The sequence below is a fragment of the Phalacrocorax aristotelis genome, chromosome 8 (assembly GCF_949628215.1).
Source record: "Phalacrocorax aristotelis chromosome 8, bGulAri2.1, whole genome shotgun sequence".
Lineage (NCBI taxonomy): Eukaryota > Metazoa > Chordata > Aves > Suliformes > Phalacrocoracidae > Phalacrocorax > Phalacrocorax aristotelis.
In genome coordinates this window covers 10,806,974-10,825,289 of record NC_134283.1, presented here as the reverse complement: position 1 = coordinate 10,825,289, position 18,316 = coordinate 10,806,974, and the positions used below count along the sequence as shown (strand labels likewise).

General features: G+C 43.7%; 1 protein-coding gene across 1 annotated transcript in view; it reads left to right on the top strand.

Moving 5' to 3' along the window:
* Window positions 1-2,749: 2,749 nt before the first annotated feature.
* Window positions 2,750-18,316, top strand: part of CMTM4 (CKLF like MARVEL transmembrane domain containing 4) — a 33,972-nt gene continuing 18,405 nt past the window's right edge. Inside the window, exon 1 of the mRNA XM_075101355.1 lies at window positions 2,750-3,203. Within this exon, the coding sequence (XP_074957456.1) occupies window positions 3,018-3,203 (186 nt within the window). The 5' untranslated portion in view covers window positions 2,750-3,017. The remainder of the gene's footprint in view (window positions 3,204-18,316) is intronic.

Below are 18,316 nucleotides of genomic sequence, written 5' to 3'. Positions count from 1 at the left end.
GGCTGAAAAGGTGCCGTATCAGGCAAGAATGTGTGTAAAGGATTCCTTTGTTAGATGTTGGCAGCAACCTCACAAGCCCTTGCCAAGTCTGTCCAGCCCACCCACCCATCCAGGAGGACGCCAGAAAATCCCCCAGTATGGTTTGGTATTGGCTCTGCGCCATTTATAGCAAGGGGGACGCCGGCTGTAGAGACCACGGTGCCGAAAGGGGCACCATGGCTGTGGATGGCCATGCTGACATCCTGCTGCCCTAGGAGCTGCCTGGAATGTCTGTGAAACCGCGGTCACTGACACTGTCAACACGCTTGCTGAAAACATGCCTCACAATGGTTCAAGTAACGCTTTGGAAAGAGCAGAGAGAACACTTACTGTGCTTTCGCTACCTAGGCAATTAGCTCACTACAGAACAGAGGCTTTCGGTGTGTCTGCGTTTCACAGCATTCTCAAAATGCTACAATGATTTTAAATACATTTAAACTTTGCATCCTCGCTTCATAGGAAAACCTAAGCTATTAAGAATTTTGCTGAAGGTTTGTCTATGCCAAAACCCAGAATCAAGATCTCTTATCGCCTAGCCTTTTTCTTAAATCACTCAACCATCTCTCCCTTTGTCCATTTCCCTTCTGCAATACCACCTTTTGATTCTCCTTCAACATACCGATGTGTTTTGGGTAGAACTGCAAAAGATTCATCAAAAATAGCGTTCACTGGATGTTTCAAAAATGTTCTTGTTACTGCCAGAGCAGTCACTCAAAACAAATGTTATATGTCTCTGTAGGTAAATGTGGAAATCCTGTGCTCCTGAAGCAGCTGTGGAGCCTTAAGTTAAAAAGAATCCAGAGAAGCTCTTGAAAGTGGCAACCACCTACCGGTGATATTTCCTGCAAGAAAAGAAGCTTTGTGAGACTTCTGACTTCCCTGGAGTTATACAAGAGCTGAAATAAGAGACTGTAAAAACCTATTAGTCCATCATGGCCAGCCGTGTGCCAATGCAGGGTTTTCCCCTTACATTTATGATTTGTTTGCATTGTTCAGCTAGTTTCACGTGACCCAAGCAACAGTTTCCATCCTTCCCCACGTGCTGCTCATGGTTTTATTTTTTTTCCTTTTCCTCCATTTGCCCTTCACCAGAGGGCAACGGTTTTGTTTCTTAAGCATGTCCCCTAACTCTTCATCTTGTTTGAGAATATTAGCCTCCCCCAGCACCAGGGTGTTGCAGAGAAGCCATGAAAAGGCTTCTGTTGGCCACACACTGTCAACAATGTCTCCAGTTAACAGCGCAATGACTGTTGATGGTAGATAAAAACCCCGGCTCTTTCTCCACCCAGAGTTCCTGTTGTGCTCTCTGAGTGTGTCTCCTTGGCCCTACTTCTTGGGGTCTGTTTATACAGAGGCCAGAGAAGAGAAGAAAAATCTCTTGAAATTAAAAATCACGTGGTACTGGGCAGAACCCTCTAGAAGGAGAATTAACGGGGGTTCAAGAGAACCGAAAGGGACACATTAAGCAAAACACGAAGATAACTGGAAGGGAAATCACAAGGTTGATAATCCACAGTATTAATGGAAAATAAAACTGTAGCAGTAAGAAAGACTCTTGGAGGCCAGAGGAAGAGGCTAGAAGAATTAATATGCATGAAAGCCCTGTACTAGTAATGTGAAAGAAGAGGAAGCTTTAGAGTGCAATGACAAGAACAAGGCTAGGCACCTGGGCGACAAAGATAGCAGATCACAGGGTGATGCAACACTGAACACCTTGAGTTTCAGCTTGGTCTGTGGTACACAGCAGTCCGTCTGTCTCTCTCCATGTTAAAAAAAAACTTCAGCGGCATTTGATACACCTGTGTTTGACAGATTATGTTGCCATTTCTCCTTATTTATGGTGGCACAGCAAAAGAAAACGTCTCCAAAAAGTGATTCAGAGCCTGTCAAAATTAACTATTTCCCTGGAAGACTTCACCGTTTAAAATTACCCCTTAAAATGTTTGTAATACTCACGGGAGAATACCCTGATGGTTTCTAGTATTGGGACTGCTGCAGGTACAGTGTTGTGATGGCTTGGCAGTGTAACTCCGAGCAGCGTGAACTGCTTTGTGCACCTCGGAGGATTACCCCCGAGTTACGAACACAGTTTAGAAAGCCAGTAGCAGTGACTGTCTCGGCGTCAGCATCAACATGAACGCATTTTAAAAACCCAAAGCCAAAAACCCTTCAGCGCCGCGGCCCGCTAACGCCGTCTGCAGTGCCGAGCCAGCAGCCGCGCCCTCCCACCGCTGCCGCCCAGCAAGGTGACCCGGCGGCCGCGGCCGCCCCCCGCCCGCCTCGGGCGAGGCGCGGCGCCGGCCGGGGGGCGGGGGCCGGGGGCTGCCCTCCTCTCCCCTGCCCGGGCGGCCCCGGGGCTGCGGGCGGGCGGGCCGGGGGCGGGGACGCGGCCGGGGGCAGGTGCCGGCCGCGGGGGCGGGGCGGGCGGCCGCGGGCCGGTGGAGGCACCGCCCGGCCGCGGCGCGCCCTCCGGGGCGGGCTCTCTCCTCCCTTTCCGCTGAGCGCAGGGGGAGGAGCGGCGGCGGCGGAGTCCCCGGCCGGAGCGGAGCTGCCCCGCCGGGACCGAGGGAGGGGAGCGAGTCGGGGGGTGGCCGTGCCGCCGAGGGGGCTGAGGTAGCCCCGGCGGTCTCGTTCCAGCTACAGCCCGGCCCGGGCGCGGCGGCTGCCGGCAGCCTTCGCGGGGCGAGGGCGCCCCCCAGCGGCGGGGCGCGGAGCGCGGGGAGCGGTGCTGAGGGCTGCCCGCGCGCCGCCGCTCGCTCTCTCCTCCTCATCCTCCGGGGGCCGGGGCCGCCGGGCCGGGGCGCAGCTCCGCACCGCACCATGCTGCCTTCGCTCTGCCCGCGCCGCTCCGCCTGAGGGGGCCGGGGACAGCCATGCAACCGGCGCTCCGCTAGCTGAGGAGCGCGGCTCGGGCCGGAGCTCCGCGGCCAGCCAGCCCCTCCGCAGCGCGCGGCACCGGCACCGGTACTGGCGGCACCATGAGGAACGGCGATGATCTCGAGGGCTTCGACGGCGAGGCGTCCAGCACCTCCATGATCTCGGGGGCCAGCAGTCCCTACCAGCCCACCACGGAGCCCGTCAGCCAGCGCCGCGGGCTGGGCGGCCTTCGCTGCGACCTGGACTACCTGCGGGGCACCTTCGGCAGGCTCAAGCTGGCTGAGGTGGTAGGTACTGCCGGAGGGGAGCGAGCCCACGGCCGCCCGCGCTCGGGAGAGCCCCCAGGCGGACTCCTTCCCCCGGTACCGGGGAGCGGGGAAAGGCAGCCGCAGCCCCCGCCCCCCGCCCTGCCGGCCCGGCGGCGAGGTGCGTACCTGCGGGCGCGGCGCCTGGCGGCGGCCCAATCGTCCTCCATTTCGGGCGGCCGGGCAGCCCGTGGCGGGCCGGGAGCCGCCGCAGCCGGCCCGGGAGCGCCGTGTCACGGGGCGCGGCGTTCGCGCGGCCGCCTCCGCGGGGTGCGAGGAGCTGTGGCGGCGCGGTCGGGCCCGGAGCGGGGCGAGCCGCCCTCCCCGGTGGGCCGAGGAGACGCCGCTGGATTCCGGGGCTCGAGGTGCGCCCGGGCCCGCTCCCCTCAGGTGGGGCGGCTTCCACTCGCCGCGGGAGGCGGCCCGGGCGAGGCCTCCGGTACGGTGGGTCCCGCAGGGGTGCTCAGCCGCGCCGGTTCGTCTTAGGAAAAGGTTTTACCTAAGCGTGCGTGCTAGGGCCTGCCCCGTGCCCTTAGAACGCGGCGGGGGTATTGGAAACACTCCGCACTACGGGGTTTGTATAGGCTAAAAATAAAAAGGCAGTTTCTCAGAGCGTAAATTCTTCAGTTGAACCATTAAGCGTTCTTTCCCTTTGATGGACGTGCCGTGGAGCGGCGTGGCCGTTGCTGGGGGCACGCACCGGGAGGGCCCCGGCCGTCGGGGGGGTTAGATGGGCCGGGGTCCCGCCCGGTGCCGGGGGCGAGCCCTGCCCGGTGCCGGCGCCCGGTCCTGCCCGCGGGGTGCTCCTGCGCCCCCCCGAGCCGCGCCGCGGGTGGGCGCTGCCTGCAGCTTCCAGGTGAGGGGCTGCGGGTTGTCCCCGGGGCCGACTTGGGCGCCTGCGGAGTATTTGCTTACGCCTTGCCGATAACGGGCTGAAGTTCCCTTAAGTGCCCAGAGTAAAAGAAACGAAACCCTGGAGAAAACAAACAAAAAAAAACCTAACCCCAAACCACGGTTTCCAGTTCTGAATTAGATATAATTAGCTGTATTTGTTCATGTACTTTGAACAGCTAAACGGTTTAGTTAGACGGAATTTCTGCAAGTTTTGGAGCGCCAGAGCAGCTAAACGTGTAGTAACACCTAAGCCTTTTGTCAGTTTTTCTGTTGATGCTGATGTTTGTTTTCATTTGATCTACTTTCAAAGTCATTTCGATATTAATGTTTTTTAAATCAACAAATGTATTTTTCAGGATACTTTACAATAGGTGTTTTATGCAAATGGCATTAAGTTTGAAATTTTAAAGTAGTTTCTTACAGGGTATTACAAATTGTTTTCCCTTAAAATGGTTGAGCTCTTTGAGGGCCATGATGAGAGGAACATTTTAGTATTTCATCTATATATAACTTCAGCATTTAAAACTGCTGCTGGTTAGTACAAGACAAAGCTTGCAGGTACAGGCTTCGTGTAAAATACATTAAAAGTATCCTAAGTTCAACAGTGACACAAGTTCATAAAGGACTGTGGTGATGAATCTAGGTAATTTTTTACAAATACCCAGCAAAATCAAGGATTTTGGAAGTGCTATTTGTTTTCTTCTCATCTCTTCAGTGTAGAGCGGAATCTGTGGTCTGCAAGTGGTAGCAATGAACGTGTTACCTGAGTAGTGTAACATCAGGGAATAGCTGTATTTGCATTATGTGTTTTCAGGACTGAAGCCAAAGAATCTGTCATCACTGTGCAACATCTACCTGTCTTTGAGCTGTTAAAAACTGTCCGTGTGGTGGAAGTCCTGGGGTGGTGCTTCCTAATGCGCTGAAATAATCTGCCCTCGAGAATTTTGTTTCTGTTCCTACTGCTGATCCTTTCTGTAGTACACTAATAACTGTGGCAAGTCACATTAAAAGCTTGTAATTAAAATGAGTGATTACTGATCATGAGTAAGTGAATCCTTTGTTATTAAACTCTGATTTGCTTGGAACAAGTTCCGAAGGTACATGGAGTACATCTCTCAATTTTTTAAGTCTTGTAAGGAAAGATGGGGGGAAAAACCATGCTGTGCTGGAGTGACTGATAAGGGAGTTTTCTTGTCTGTTGAACAAAGACATCACTACTTACAGTACATCATTAGGAAGACGTATATGTGCAGATCAGTATCTTCAGGGGAACTGAGTAGTGTTTTGTGCCTCTTCTGTAAGTGTGATCTGAGCTATTGCGCATAGTTCCTATGGAGTGAATGGATGCAGTGGGTCAGAAGTTAACAAGAAATACCCACATGTATAGGGTGGAAGCCTATGTACCATCTTGACATGTTTAGTTTCTGCACAGCTGTACTCAGAAGAAGCTCTATCTAATTCGTGGTAATGACTGGTAGAGCAGTCAACTGAATTTTGCAAACCAGTGGAAAACTGGGCAGTTTTGGAAAAGAAAAAAAATGAGAACACGTTCCATAGTGCACTTAATTTGATTATTTGCCGAGTGTAATTATTATGATGTTTAATAAAAACTTAACAAAATACGGTAGGAACTAAAATGCAACAAAGTTCATAGTATAGCACTCTAGCTTTTAGAAAGGAAGAGGAACTCCCTTTATTGCACCCAAGAAAAGTTAAGAAAAAAAGGAAGACAGGTCGCTAAATATATTCTAGTGAAAAGAATGTTGCAGGAAAGATAACAATGCATGTGCTTCATTTAGTATCAGGATTTGTCTTAAAAATACATATATTACGATTGGCAGGCAAAAGTATCAGCTCAAGACAAATGCTGCTGTTTATTTTAATCTTCAGTTTGAAGGACTTTGTGCAAATTAGTTGGTTGTGCTGTCTGTGAAGGCTCACTGTTGGGCATTGCGGCTTAAATGGCTCTGCTTCCAAATGCCCATTTTTGACTGTCAAAAGCAGGAGGAACAGGGAAGGGTGGGGTGTGTGTGACTGTAGGGCTACCCAGGTGACGGTAGGGCTTTATTATTTTGTTGTAGATTTGACTTTATTGATTCAAATATTGTTACAGGACTTTTAACAAGATGGAAACCAGTATGACGTTTTAGGCATGTGGAGTAATTTAAGTGTTGCTAGAGGGGAGAATAGTTTTAATGCATATTTATTAATATTTCAAGGAAATATGTCCTAAGTGTCCTTTAAAGGGACACTGACATAATAGGTTATGATAATGATTCATGTATAGTATTGTGCAGCTTATTTGAGCCTTATTTTGGCTTTCCTTCCCCCAACTCCCAGAAAAGTTGAATAGCGTTATGTTTCTTTGTTAATTTTAAATTGGGTATGCAAACTAAGAAAACTGTGTTTTACTATTTAGGGCTTCTTATTAATATTCAATGCTAAGTTGAACAATTACGTAGTGCATACGGCTGCCTGCTAATGGTCAGTAATATTCAATATGAAGAATAGCAAGAAAGTAATAAAAAGAACCCCTGTGGAACATCTTAGTATTGAACTGATTTTCCTCTTTTTGAAAGCTTTGTTGTTAGGCAGGTAAGCTTTTTCAGAAAGTAGCTTTTTTGCCTGTGTCTTATTGTTCTGCTGAAATAGTTGCGTGTGTGTTTATTTGGATCTGTGAGGAAATATCTGCTGTAGCTGGGACTGGAGCTTTAAGCATCTGTTAAAGAAGCAGCTTGAAGGAAGTTGGTATGTGTTGGAGCACATCAGGAAAGGAGTTTTCGGGGCTACTGGGGCAGCTGAGGCACCTGATCGGGTGCCATCAGGCAGGTGCGAAGTAAAAGGTGTGAAGGGAAGTGAATTGGGGGGATGGGGAGACAAAGCAGTATGGAACTCTCGTATTTGGTTTTGTGACTTTTTTCTTTTTTCTTTTAAAATGAGCGTTTGAACTCAAAATGGAAGTCAGGGAAAAGCCAGTACACTTGTGTACTAACCAAAGAAATGCTTTTCCTTTGGAGAAGTTGAATTCTAGGTGGAAACTAAACTGTCTTAGCTGACTTTCCAGCATTTAGATGGAGCAGTACCTTGCCATACGGCAGATGTGAGGGATTAGATAGCTGTCCTTGGAGACCAGAGCAGAAAAGCTCTTTAGAGTTTATTTTCATTACTCTCTGGCATGGTTTAACGTTTCTCATGCTTTTGGGGGCTTTAATACTTCCCATGGAGATTATTGTACGAGAATCAGGCAGACATCCCTGGAAAACTTTCCTACGGAGATCATAAAATGATTTGTTTCATTTCAGTACTTCTTCCCCATTCCTTTGATTTTCGTAAGAGTCTCTCCTTCTGAGTGTTCTTGCTGAAGAAGGGTGTTTACTATGTGAGGAATCAGGAGGGACCCACTGCTGTCATCCGAAAGAGGCTGGTTAGCAGGTGCTACCACTTTGCTGGAAATTGTTTCATTTTAGACGAGGTTGCCTGCTTTTTCCCCCCCCTCACTTTATTTTCCCATTCAGCTTTTCTTAAATGCATTACTATTTTTCCTTGATTGTTATAATTCTGCACCTTCAAGGATCTTACTATTGTTAAAGTTGGGCGTAGATATATATATTTCCCACTGAAATTCCCATGGTGAATCATGACTACCTGTTGTCTGCTTCTCAGTTTCTTTGGGAATGGTAGTTCGGGGTGGGCTGTTCATCAGGCCACCAGGTGAGTTACGAGGAAACCAGGCAGGATCCTGTTGGGAGCCTCATTTGTTCTCACTGGGATCCTGCCAGGTTTTCACAGGCATTTGATTTATAGTAACATATATCACCTTTAACAGTTGGCACAATTGATATGAAAAATTGTGCCTGGCTGGTTCTTGTGACACTGGGAGTAGTTAGGAATGGTTTAATTGGAGCAGTAAGATCACAGAGCAACCTTCTGGTGGAAGTACCAAGTGTCAGAAAACCCTTATCATGTGCTAGCTTAAAAGAGGATGGCATTTGTGGTGGTTAGTGATGGCCTCTGTGGCTTGGACAGCCCTAGACTTTTCTTCATGTGTCTGTTTCAAATGCTACAAGAATACTTTTCAAGAAGATAATACTTCTGCTTGGGAGGTCTCCAAGCTACAAGTTGCTGATGAGTGTACTGGGAAGTATCACTGCGTGCTTGCTCTTGTCTTGTTCTCTATAGCATATGCTATTGCCCGTCAGTGGAGGCAAGCTTTTGAGCTAAGTGAAATCTGGTGGGAATAGCAGTTCATATGTTCACAATTTTCAGTATAAAAAAGCTCCATCATCATTGGTGGAGAGTAGCTGAATCTTGGAAAAAGTTGTTTTGTGGCTTACTGTCATTATACATTTCTAGATCCAGAAATTGGTTAAGGTCAAGACTACAGTAAAATTCTTTGCTATCAGGACCTATTGCAGTGAAGAAAAAAATTCAAAAAGCCTGTAATACACACGTACATGGGTGATAAGACTATTGAGCATTCTTGTTGTTAATTATATTAAAAAATTAGAGTAATAACATTTATGTTCCAAGGAGTAAGCTAATTGCTAACTATTAGAATCCAGTTGAAAACTTTTATGAGGTGTTCAGTAATCTCATATTTAATTATTGCTGCCACCTTGTGCCTTCAGCTCAGCATCTCATTCTGATCACTTCTGGAGGGGAGGATTAGATGGAGTCCTGGACCTCCCACCCCAGTCCGGGGTGTTGTATCTTACGGCATGTCTGACTCATCCCCGCTCCTTTCTCCCTGGGTCTTTCTGCAGTACTCCTGTGCAGCTGCACAGCAGGGTGATTCCTGATCTGCTTTGTTTATGGGTTGTCAGAGCAGGGAGCCAGGTACTTTACAGGCAGTTGTCATTCTGTAAATCACAGAAGTTACCATTTGGCTACTGAACGCAATGTGAATAAATTGTGATTTCTTGCACATTAGTTGTTGTAAAGTTTGGTTTTATGTAAATGGGGTGTTAACTAAGCTACAGAAAATTAGACTGTACCTAATAGAGGTCAGTAGAGGACGTTCTCTGTATGATAAGGTCATTCCATGGTGGTCAGGTCATCAGTCCTGACATAAAGCATTCAGTGGTCTTGATGAGAAGCAGGGCACTGCAGGAGATCTGAGCCTTCTGAGGCAACTTCGGTGTCACAGACAGCCCTGTACCCCTGATGGTTTTTCTATAAGTGGTAGTTTCACCTTGAAGTTAGCTTTTTATTTGTTCTGCCCTTCAGAGGTATAGAAAACTTCCTCATTTCTGGTATGAACTTAATTCTAGCAAACCCATAGCCATTTGTTCTTGTGTTAACATTGCCACTTTCCATAACTACTTCTCACTCCTTTGTGCACTTCAAAACAGCTGTCTGCAGTCAGACAGCCTTCATCTTGCTGCACAAGGCAAGACAAAATTGTTTTGGACTCTGGTCATAAGAGGGGCTCTCTGGTCTTGGGACTGTCCAGCAGCCCTCCCTTACACCACTGTCTACCTGAGGTAGTTGTTTCTCAGTGGGCACAACCTGACAAGTAGGTAACCTTTCAAGTGTGTTTACCAGTGTGTACATGTCACTTTGCAAGCATCGGCTGGACATCACTTTCCTGTTACGTCCTAGGATTGCATTGGTAATTTATAATCATTCTGTGATTCACTGTATCTTACATCTTTTATTCTCATATAATTTCCAAACAACAAATGTGCGTTTACGTAAGAAATCCTTGTGACTTTCTGTGTTGTATATTGAGCTTTGATTCTCAGTGGTATTTGTAGCTGCTTGTTCAGATGATGTTAAGTATGACAGCGCATACTGGTGATCTTTGGCATTTGGTCTTAGAAGAAGACTGTTACAGTATTGTATTAAAAGGATCAAATTTGTAATACACACATATGCTTACAAATCCTCTTTAGGTAAACCATGTCTCTTCAGTGTCTTCTCTAAAACTCTTGATTTCTCTTTGGAAAGATTTCCCTTTAAATGTTGTAGATCTGCATTGCTGTGTGGTGATATTTTAATACTGGCATTTACCATAAAGGGAAGAATGATAACTGTGTTTAGCTTTGGTTTTGATTGTTTCTGTATGCAACTAAAGACAAGAGTGTGATTGTCTTCCCACAGAAAGGTGAACGGGTTTTGGTCTCTTTCATGGTGTCTCTTAACTACTGTCTGGCCATGGGCTGATGTCCTGCTGTCAGTAAACTCCAAGTTCTTGCTACAGATTTCTCTCTTAAGATGGTGGATAGTTTTAAATTCTGCTTTCAGAAGAAATTTCTATAATCTCTGCAATAAGTATGCTTTTTTCCCTCCCATTGTGAACCAGTGTAATAGTAAAAGATACACCTTACTAATTGTAGATGCTACAGTAAGAAATGTAGTTCTAATGGTATTCTTATTATTTGGAAAGCTACCTTCTTTTCTTGTAATTTTTCTGGTAATGTCTTTTGTTGACAAGCCTCTGTAGTGATTTAATTATCATCTTGAGATAAGAAGACAAGGAGAAGGACTAGAAATTTAAGAGATGGGGTTTTTCTTGTAACATAACTAGTATAGGAGTCTATTATTTCTGATGTGAATTAATGCATCATTTTGTCAAATCAACTTGCACACTCTTTGATAGTCGTCATCCTATGCTCAAAATTGCATTTCAGAAATACCTGCCTTCTAGAACTCAACAAACAATTTTGTACTGAAATTTTGTATACAGAGGGGACTAGACGCACAATGAATAGACAACAGTGTCAGCTGCTGTTACTCTGTAGTGGTGGTGGTTGCTACTTCTAAATTAGAGCTGTATTAAAAAAGAAAAAAATAATCTGATTTAATAAAAAAGTCAACTAATTCTCAGATGATCTATGTAGTCAGTTGCTTCCAAAACATGGAGGTAATGTTTAGGTTTCTCTGGAACTTGTACTATCAACTGTTCAGAATATGGGAGGAGGAAAACAAAAGCTGGATAACACCAACCTGATGTAGAATATGTATAAGAACATACAACTGTGAGCAGGGGAGAGATGGGTCAAAAATATTACTGGGTGTGAGCAAAGGGGTCTTAGAGCTGGCATAGCACTTCCCAAACTGAGAAGCCCATGCAGTACATAACTGCATCAAAAAGGGCGTCACCAGCAGAGATAGTCATTATCCCACTCTACTCAGCACTTGTCAGGCCACACCTGGAGTACTGTGTACAGTTCTGGTCCCCGCTATACGAAAAGGATGTGGACAGGCTGGAAGGGGTCCAGAGAAGGGCCACCAGGATGATCAAAGGACTGGGAAGCCTGCCAGATGAGGATAGGCTGGGAGAACTGGGTTTGTTCAGCCTTGAGAAAAGGAGGCTCAGAGGGGATCTCATCACTGTGTACCAGTACTTAAGGGGTAGCTACAAAGAAGACAGAGACTCCCTTTTTACAAGGAGTCACATGGAGAGAACAAGGGGGAATGGACACAAGTTGCTCTTGGGGAGATTCCAACTGGAGACCGGAGGGAAATTTTTCACAGTGAGGACAGTCACCATTGGAATAATCTCCCCAGGGAAGTGGTTGACTCAGTCCCGTTGGACGCTTTCAGGAGTTGTCTGGACAGGGTGCTGGGATGTCTTGTTTAGACTGTGCTCTTCCCAGAAAGGTTGGACTAGATGATCCCTGAGGTCCCTTCCAACCTGGGATTCTGTGAAGTAATGCACTCTTTATAGTGACATGTCTCAAGTGTAGTTTTATTTAGTAGATGTCCAAGATGAAATCTGTACTCATGCTGCACTGTGTTACTGGGACGGCATAATGCCTGAAATGTGGTTTCAGGTAAGCAGAGTAACTTTTAATATTTTAATCTCACTGTGTGCAAATTGAGAACTATGAGTATCACATTTCATTATTGTATTTAATTATTGTAATTAAGGCTCTGGTATTTAATGCCTTAGCTTGTGTTAGAATATGCATTTTTACCCAAACAAATGTCTTCAGCAGTGTCTGCAGTTAACTTTTTTTAATATGTAACTTGATATTCAGGTGTTGATGCTTGAATAATGTCTTGTTCAAGACACTTTTAAAAATTTTCTTTAGACTGTATGTACATTCATAAAGTGTTCAGCGTGCAAGTGAGCTGAACTTGGTTGTTACAGTTCCCTTCGTTACAGTACAGCTTAAAAGCACAACCACCATGTGCCTGGTATGTAGAAATACGTCCTGTGCTTAGATCTGGAGTTGCATATGGTGATACTTCTGCTGTAACTTTCACTTAAGCTAAACATTGTTTTCAAATGCTGTAAAGCTGCCAGTGATATAGCACTACTCATAACAGTTCTGGCAACTTTTTTTTGTGAAATTATTTTATGAATCAACTACAAGCATTTCCATATTAGTAATTTTCTGTACTTCTGTACATTTTAAACTGAAATGTTCATGCAAGAAAACAACAAGAACAGTTATGAATATTATGCAATACCTGAGTTCTACAAGGCTAATAACCTTCAGTAAGTCATCTTAGGAAATTTTCATGGTAGGAACTGATACTGCTACTTGAATGTTGTGAATAAATTAGTGAGTTTTTTGGTCATATACTCTTCTAAAACTAATTGTTGCGTTTAATGCTTAGACACTTTTTATCTAATGTAGATGAAACCTTTTTTTAATCATGGGAATCTTTTAATTTTATATGATATCAGTAACATTTTTAAAGCATTCTGGAAAAAGTGCTCTGCCAAAATTAGAGGATAGTGTTGGAAGTCTTTGGGAGGGTCAGCATGTTTGGTTCATGGTGACAGTGCAGTAAGAATTGTGACTGAGAAGGCAAAGGCATTGTTGCCAGGGTCTTAGGGCTTTTGTGTTGTTAACAACATTTCATAGTCCTTTGTTTGCAGTCTTTAGGCAAATCTGTTCCTGAGTTATAAAATCACAAGTAGGTGGATTTGCAGATATGCAAGGAAAGTTTGTGGGCTCTTTTCTGCTTTGGATGAGATACTGCTGTATAATGCTTCTAAGACAGTCTAAACATCAAGATGGGCTTGAAGGTTTCATGCATTCCCCAGTACAGCTGGCAGTGCTCTTTAATGCTCTGGCCTACATCTATTTTCTTAATGTTCTGTTTTACCATTATGTCTAGACTCTTTTTGCCTTTTAAGGCATGGCATCTAAGGGGGCCTTCAGATTGCAATCTTGGGAACCTTGGGATTGCAAGGACATTTTGCACCATTTCCTTTAAACAAAAACAAACCCAAAAAACTTTAATGGATTCTTTAGGACTACTTTAAGTTTTTGATTTATTTTCTCATTAAAATTCCTTTCTTGTTTTAGTATTTGTGGGATGTTTGATGTTTACTCATAATTGGGATTAAATGGGGTTTTAAAGGATGCAGACTGATTTTCATAGTCTTAAAATAGAACTTTCACTTTTTTAAATAGCCTAACAGGCTAGTTAAACAGGAGGCTGCACAGATCAAATACTTGACAAATTTTATGAGTACACCTTTGCTTCTCAAATGCAATTAATTTATCCTACTGTTTGTTACAGATTTACAGTAGTGTGTTTTAATATTGTTTTGACTAGCCAGGTTTCCAACACAGGTTGGCCTGTGAATATGAATGGGAACATGAAGCCAGGTCAAGTGTGTTGATTTTTCTCTCTTTTAAGAGCCGAGTAGAGAATTCTCGTAAGTGAAGCAATAGCCAAAATTTTTTTAACTTTGTTTAAAAATCATACAAACACAATCTCAGTAACTTGCTGTGTGCCAGCAGAGAGCATGTGTGTACGTACCATACAGAATATGCGTGTGCAGCCTGAAGACAAAAATAGGATAACTATTTATGCATTTGTTATATAGCAAAGATAGAAGTTATGAGTTCTTACAGCTTGTCTTAAAAGAAAATACTAGGAGATGGACTGGAGAGGGTACTGTGCCCTTGCTGGAAGACTGGGATGGGAAGCTGGACAATGTAGTGAGAGGTACCTCTCCTGGACATGCTTGCTTGAGCATCCTGTGCAGTTTTTATTAACAAGCTAATAAATGGTGATACAAAACTAGTGACACTAACTATTAAATTAGTTTTTAAGACAAGCAAGAATTAACAACTAATTTTAAGGAAGCCAAGTTGCATCTTCCCCTGCCTTGGTGACTGAAAGTGAGGATTACCAAACTTTCTTGAACTCTGCTGTTAAGCTAGACTTTTTTCCCCCATTTGGTCTCCTGTGCTCAGTTTTCACTCTGTGTTGCTATTGTAGTAAAGCCTGCATGAGTAGGACTAGCAGCAAATGAGACTAATAGAAAAATACTTGATTCCCTCCTCCCCCCGCCCTTTCTGCTCCCACTATGTGCAGCTGGCAGTGGCTGAGGGAGATGCAGAGGACTCAATGTATGCAGAATTATAGTTAGTGCAGCACTGAAGAAATGTATGATATTTTTCTGACCTATTTTTACTTAGCCTGTCTAAACATGATATGCAAATGCTAGTTAAATTGTGATTAAATTGGACTTGAAGAAACTTAGTTGAGTAGTTTTACTGTTTAAGAATTTCCACTTTTCTGTTATGTATGTGATTTAATTATGGTTTTTACCAGCACTCCAGAGCGCTATTCTGAAGTCTGATGTGGACGTATTACAGTGGTTAGTTGGCAGGACGTTCCCTTTGCTTTGTGGTGTGTCCCTCTGCTCCTCTGGCGTAGGCATGGTATGCTGAGGCTTGTTGAGGTGGCTGTTGAGAGAATTTCACCTTTGTGAGTAGCAGCTGCCCCTGAGGAACCTGCCATCTCTTGCACCAGGCAGTATTATTAGAGAGACTAGCTTGTGATGTTTGGGGGTTGGGGGGAGAGAGAGAAGTGGTTATAAAAAGCTATGTTTGCAGATGTCTGTCAAAATGAGTATGAGACAATGATTGGGAAAAATAAGCTTCAAATATTCAGATATGGTGAAAAGGGGGGAAAAAACCCCTACTTCCTATAATTTACTGTTTTAGGCCCACTCACTGAAGCCATTGGCACAATTCAGTGTACTATAGGTACAGAATAAGCCTTTCCCTTTGAGTTGTTAATTTTGCTGGGTTGCATAGGAATTAAGTGATTAATACATCTTATAAATGGGAAAGTTAGAAATGTGTAACTTAGTGTGTTGGAATTTTGTTCGTTGTCTTGCAGGACCCAGTGCTTTCAAAAATATTTTAAATTATGACACACATGAACTGTAGTTTCTGGGGACTGGAGGCACAGGTTCCTGTGGAAAGAAATTGGTGGGAGAAACTAGTTAGGTTTGGCATGTTTTGTTTGCCTTTGTTTAGAGCGTGGCTCCCTGTATGATCTTCAAATGAATGTTCCCATGGGATGGAGTTGCTACAAAACTATTGATGGGCTTTTGTTTATAGGACAGGTGGCATGTTACATTCCCTTTTAGTCTAATCTGGAAGGTGTGTTTGAATATCGGGTTTCTTGAGGAAATGTGTCCGAAACAAATACCTCCTTGCAATGTGCCTTGGCTTCAGATTCTGTTCAGTGGTTCTTTTGGTCATCTGCTTGGTTGGATAAAACCTGAAATATACCTGAATCTGAGTGATTTTTGTTTTGCTTGTTTGTTTGTGAGTTTTGTTTTGGTTTTCTTTTGTTAGGAAGATGTTTTTGTTTTGGTTGGGTGCGAGTAAATAAGAAAAATTTGCAGTCAGGTCTGCAAGGTCATGTGAAGTAGGGGTAAGCAACTTTTTACAGGTGCCAAAATAACAGTGGGCAAGATACCGATGGTGACAGGGCTGAGTGCACTGGTTGCAAGGTGACTCTTCCAGTCCCAGCAGGGTGCACCCCTAGTGCCAGGAGACACTGGTGTGAGGGGCCACCTGGGCAGCGACCCCGCTCTTGGGGGGAGATGGGGGAGGAGGTGGTGTCTACGTCTGTATCTGATGCTGTAGCCGGAGGCTACCTTGTCTGGAGCAGCGTGGCGTAGGTCTGGTCACTGACACCTCCAGAATGAGCACGTGGGAGTTGTGCAAACCAGGGCATCACAACTGTCTGCGGGTTCAATTATTCCTTCAAATGCTAAAATGGATTTACTCTGAGGACAATATAAATGAAATGTGAAAAAAAAAAAAATTTAGCAGTAACAGGAAGAACTCTGGTTTTTCTTTTAGAAAAACCCCCAAAATAAAATATTTCTGTACTGTAAATTACTATTTGTTTAATAGTATTTGAGCTGGAGTTGGTTTTGCATTTATCTAGCAGATAAGAATGCTTGTTGTATAGGTGTGTCCAAGCAGTAAGCAAAACACTTAGATACTTATGCATAGTTAGCAGGGAATAAATCACTATTTCATGTCTGCAGCTTTTTTTCATTCTAGGCTCTATGATTAAGTTCACTCTTAAAATTTATGCCTTTCTATTTTAGCCAGTTGTCAATCTTGTCTTTTCAGTCCAGTTAATTTTTTTTTTTTCAGAATAAGTGTTAGTTTTAATGTACTTAGTGTTTCAAAACAACTATCGTTCTGTTGTTAACTTAGGGTGTTGATTACCCTCATTGGTAAATATGACCCTTTCTCATAATATGCCATCAAAATGTTTCTGGCCTCAGAAATATGTTCTGTATTTAGAACTGGTCTTTTGCCTAAGTTGAGAAAGGGAAGTCGGCAGTAGCTGAGTCTTTCAAGGATTATAGAAAACTGCTGGAGGTGGCAAAAGATCAGCTGATTTAATAAAGATTTAACAATATTTAATGTGCTGAAGTCTTACCATGTTATATCCAAAAGTGAACTAAGAAGTAATGAAAACTTAAGGTTTGCAGCTACATGTAAAACCGTAGTGGTGCAATGAAGATCTGAAATTTAAATATTTTGCTATTATTTCTGTTGTCACCACCAAAACAAAATGAGAGTTGAATTTGGAGGTCTGACTGGGTTTCTCTGGATTTGTTCAGTGTCGTATTTTGTGCCATTAGAGCTCAATTTAGTTTATCCAGGGTGCTGAATCACTGATGCTTCTTAAGCTTCCCTTTCTGGTATGTGTCATTTTCCTAAATTTTCTATCTTGTACGAGAAGTTTAACACTCATTTGTGATTTAAGGCTCCTTGCAGTCCAATTACTAGAGTTAAGAACATTTCTTTTAGTCTTAAGGATGCAGACTAGGAACAGGCAGGAAATCAGTCTTTCTTCTGCTTAGGGTAAAAGATGGTTTCCTGCTGGAGAAGCAGGACTGTGTTTAAGCCATATGATCCCAAACATTCATATCTGTGCCAGCTGTTTTAGATGTGGGAAATGCATGTGCTTTGCAAGGAATGAGACCCACTTGGTTTCATACATTAAGTTGGGACTGCTGGGCCAAGTAAATGAGAACAATAAATCTAGATTTTAATTCAAGAAAGTTTAATGTCTTCAGATATATTAAGTGGTGTAAAAGCAATTCATTTCTTCTAGTTTTTGTGCCATATGTATTCTGCTGTACCATTAATTTAAACAGTCTGGATGTAAAAAATGTCTTGGTAGTGTGACATTCTTACTGAAATTCTGTGGGTATTTTTCAGGCAGAAAAAATGCTGACCATTTTGTGGTTTTTTGAAAATCATGCGTAATTATGTCATTGAACCACACAATAAGGCTTTCTGTGGTAATGTTTTAGATAAACAGGAAAACTCATTTTTTACTTTGTTTTCATTGCAGAACTGTCTCTTTTGTATTTAGTGTAAAGTTTTTTGATTATTTTCTTCAAAAATAAAACACAACATGTTCTGACAGGAAAAATACACCATTAGCAACCTCCTAAAAGCTCTATTTCAGCATTGGTGCCTGTCGTAGCACATTTTCTCCATTTTGGGGAAATAGTGTTTTATGTCTGACGTGCCTGTGTTGCCAAGAAAGTGATGTAAATATAAGCCAGTTACATAGCCGTAAGGCAGATGATTTCTTCATTAAGGGCCCTTATCCAGGGGAATTTACAGGAAAGCTGAGATGAATACAATAACATGGAGGCGAATGTGGCTAAATTAAAGGACATTGGATCACAGTATAGAGGTGCTCTTTCAGGAATTAAGTGGCCCTAAATTGTGGTCGCTTCATCCCCTTCCAGTGAGGGGCTGCTTCACTCTGAATGAAGCCTTTATGTCGGGGTTCAGTGCTGTTTAATAGAAGTGCAATAGGCTTTCACTGTATGTGAGTTATCTTAGCAGTCCTAAAAGTCCCAAACAATAAAACTGGATAACAGTTCGCCAGTTTATTCAAGGCAAAAAGCACAACAAATCATTATTGGGAAATCCATCTCATAC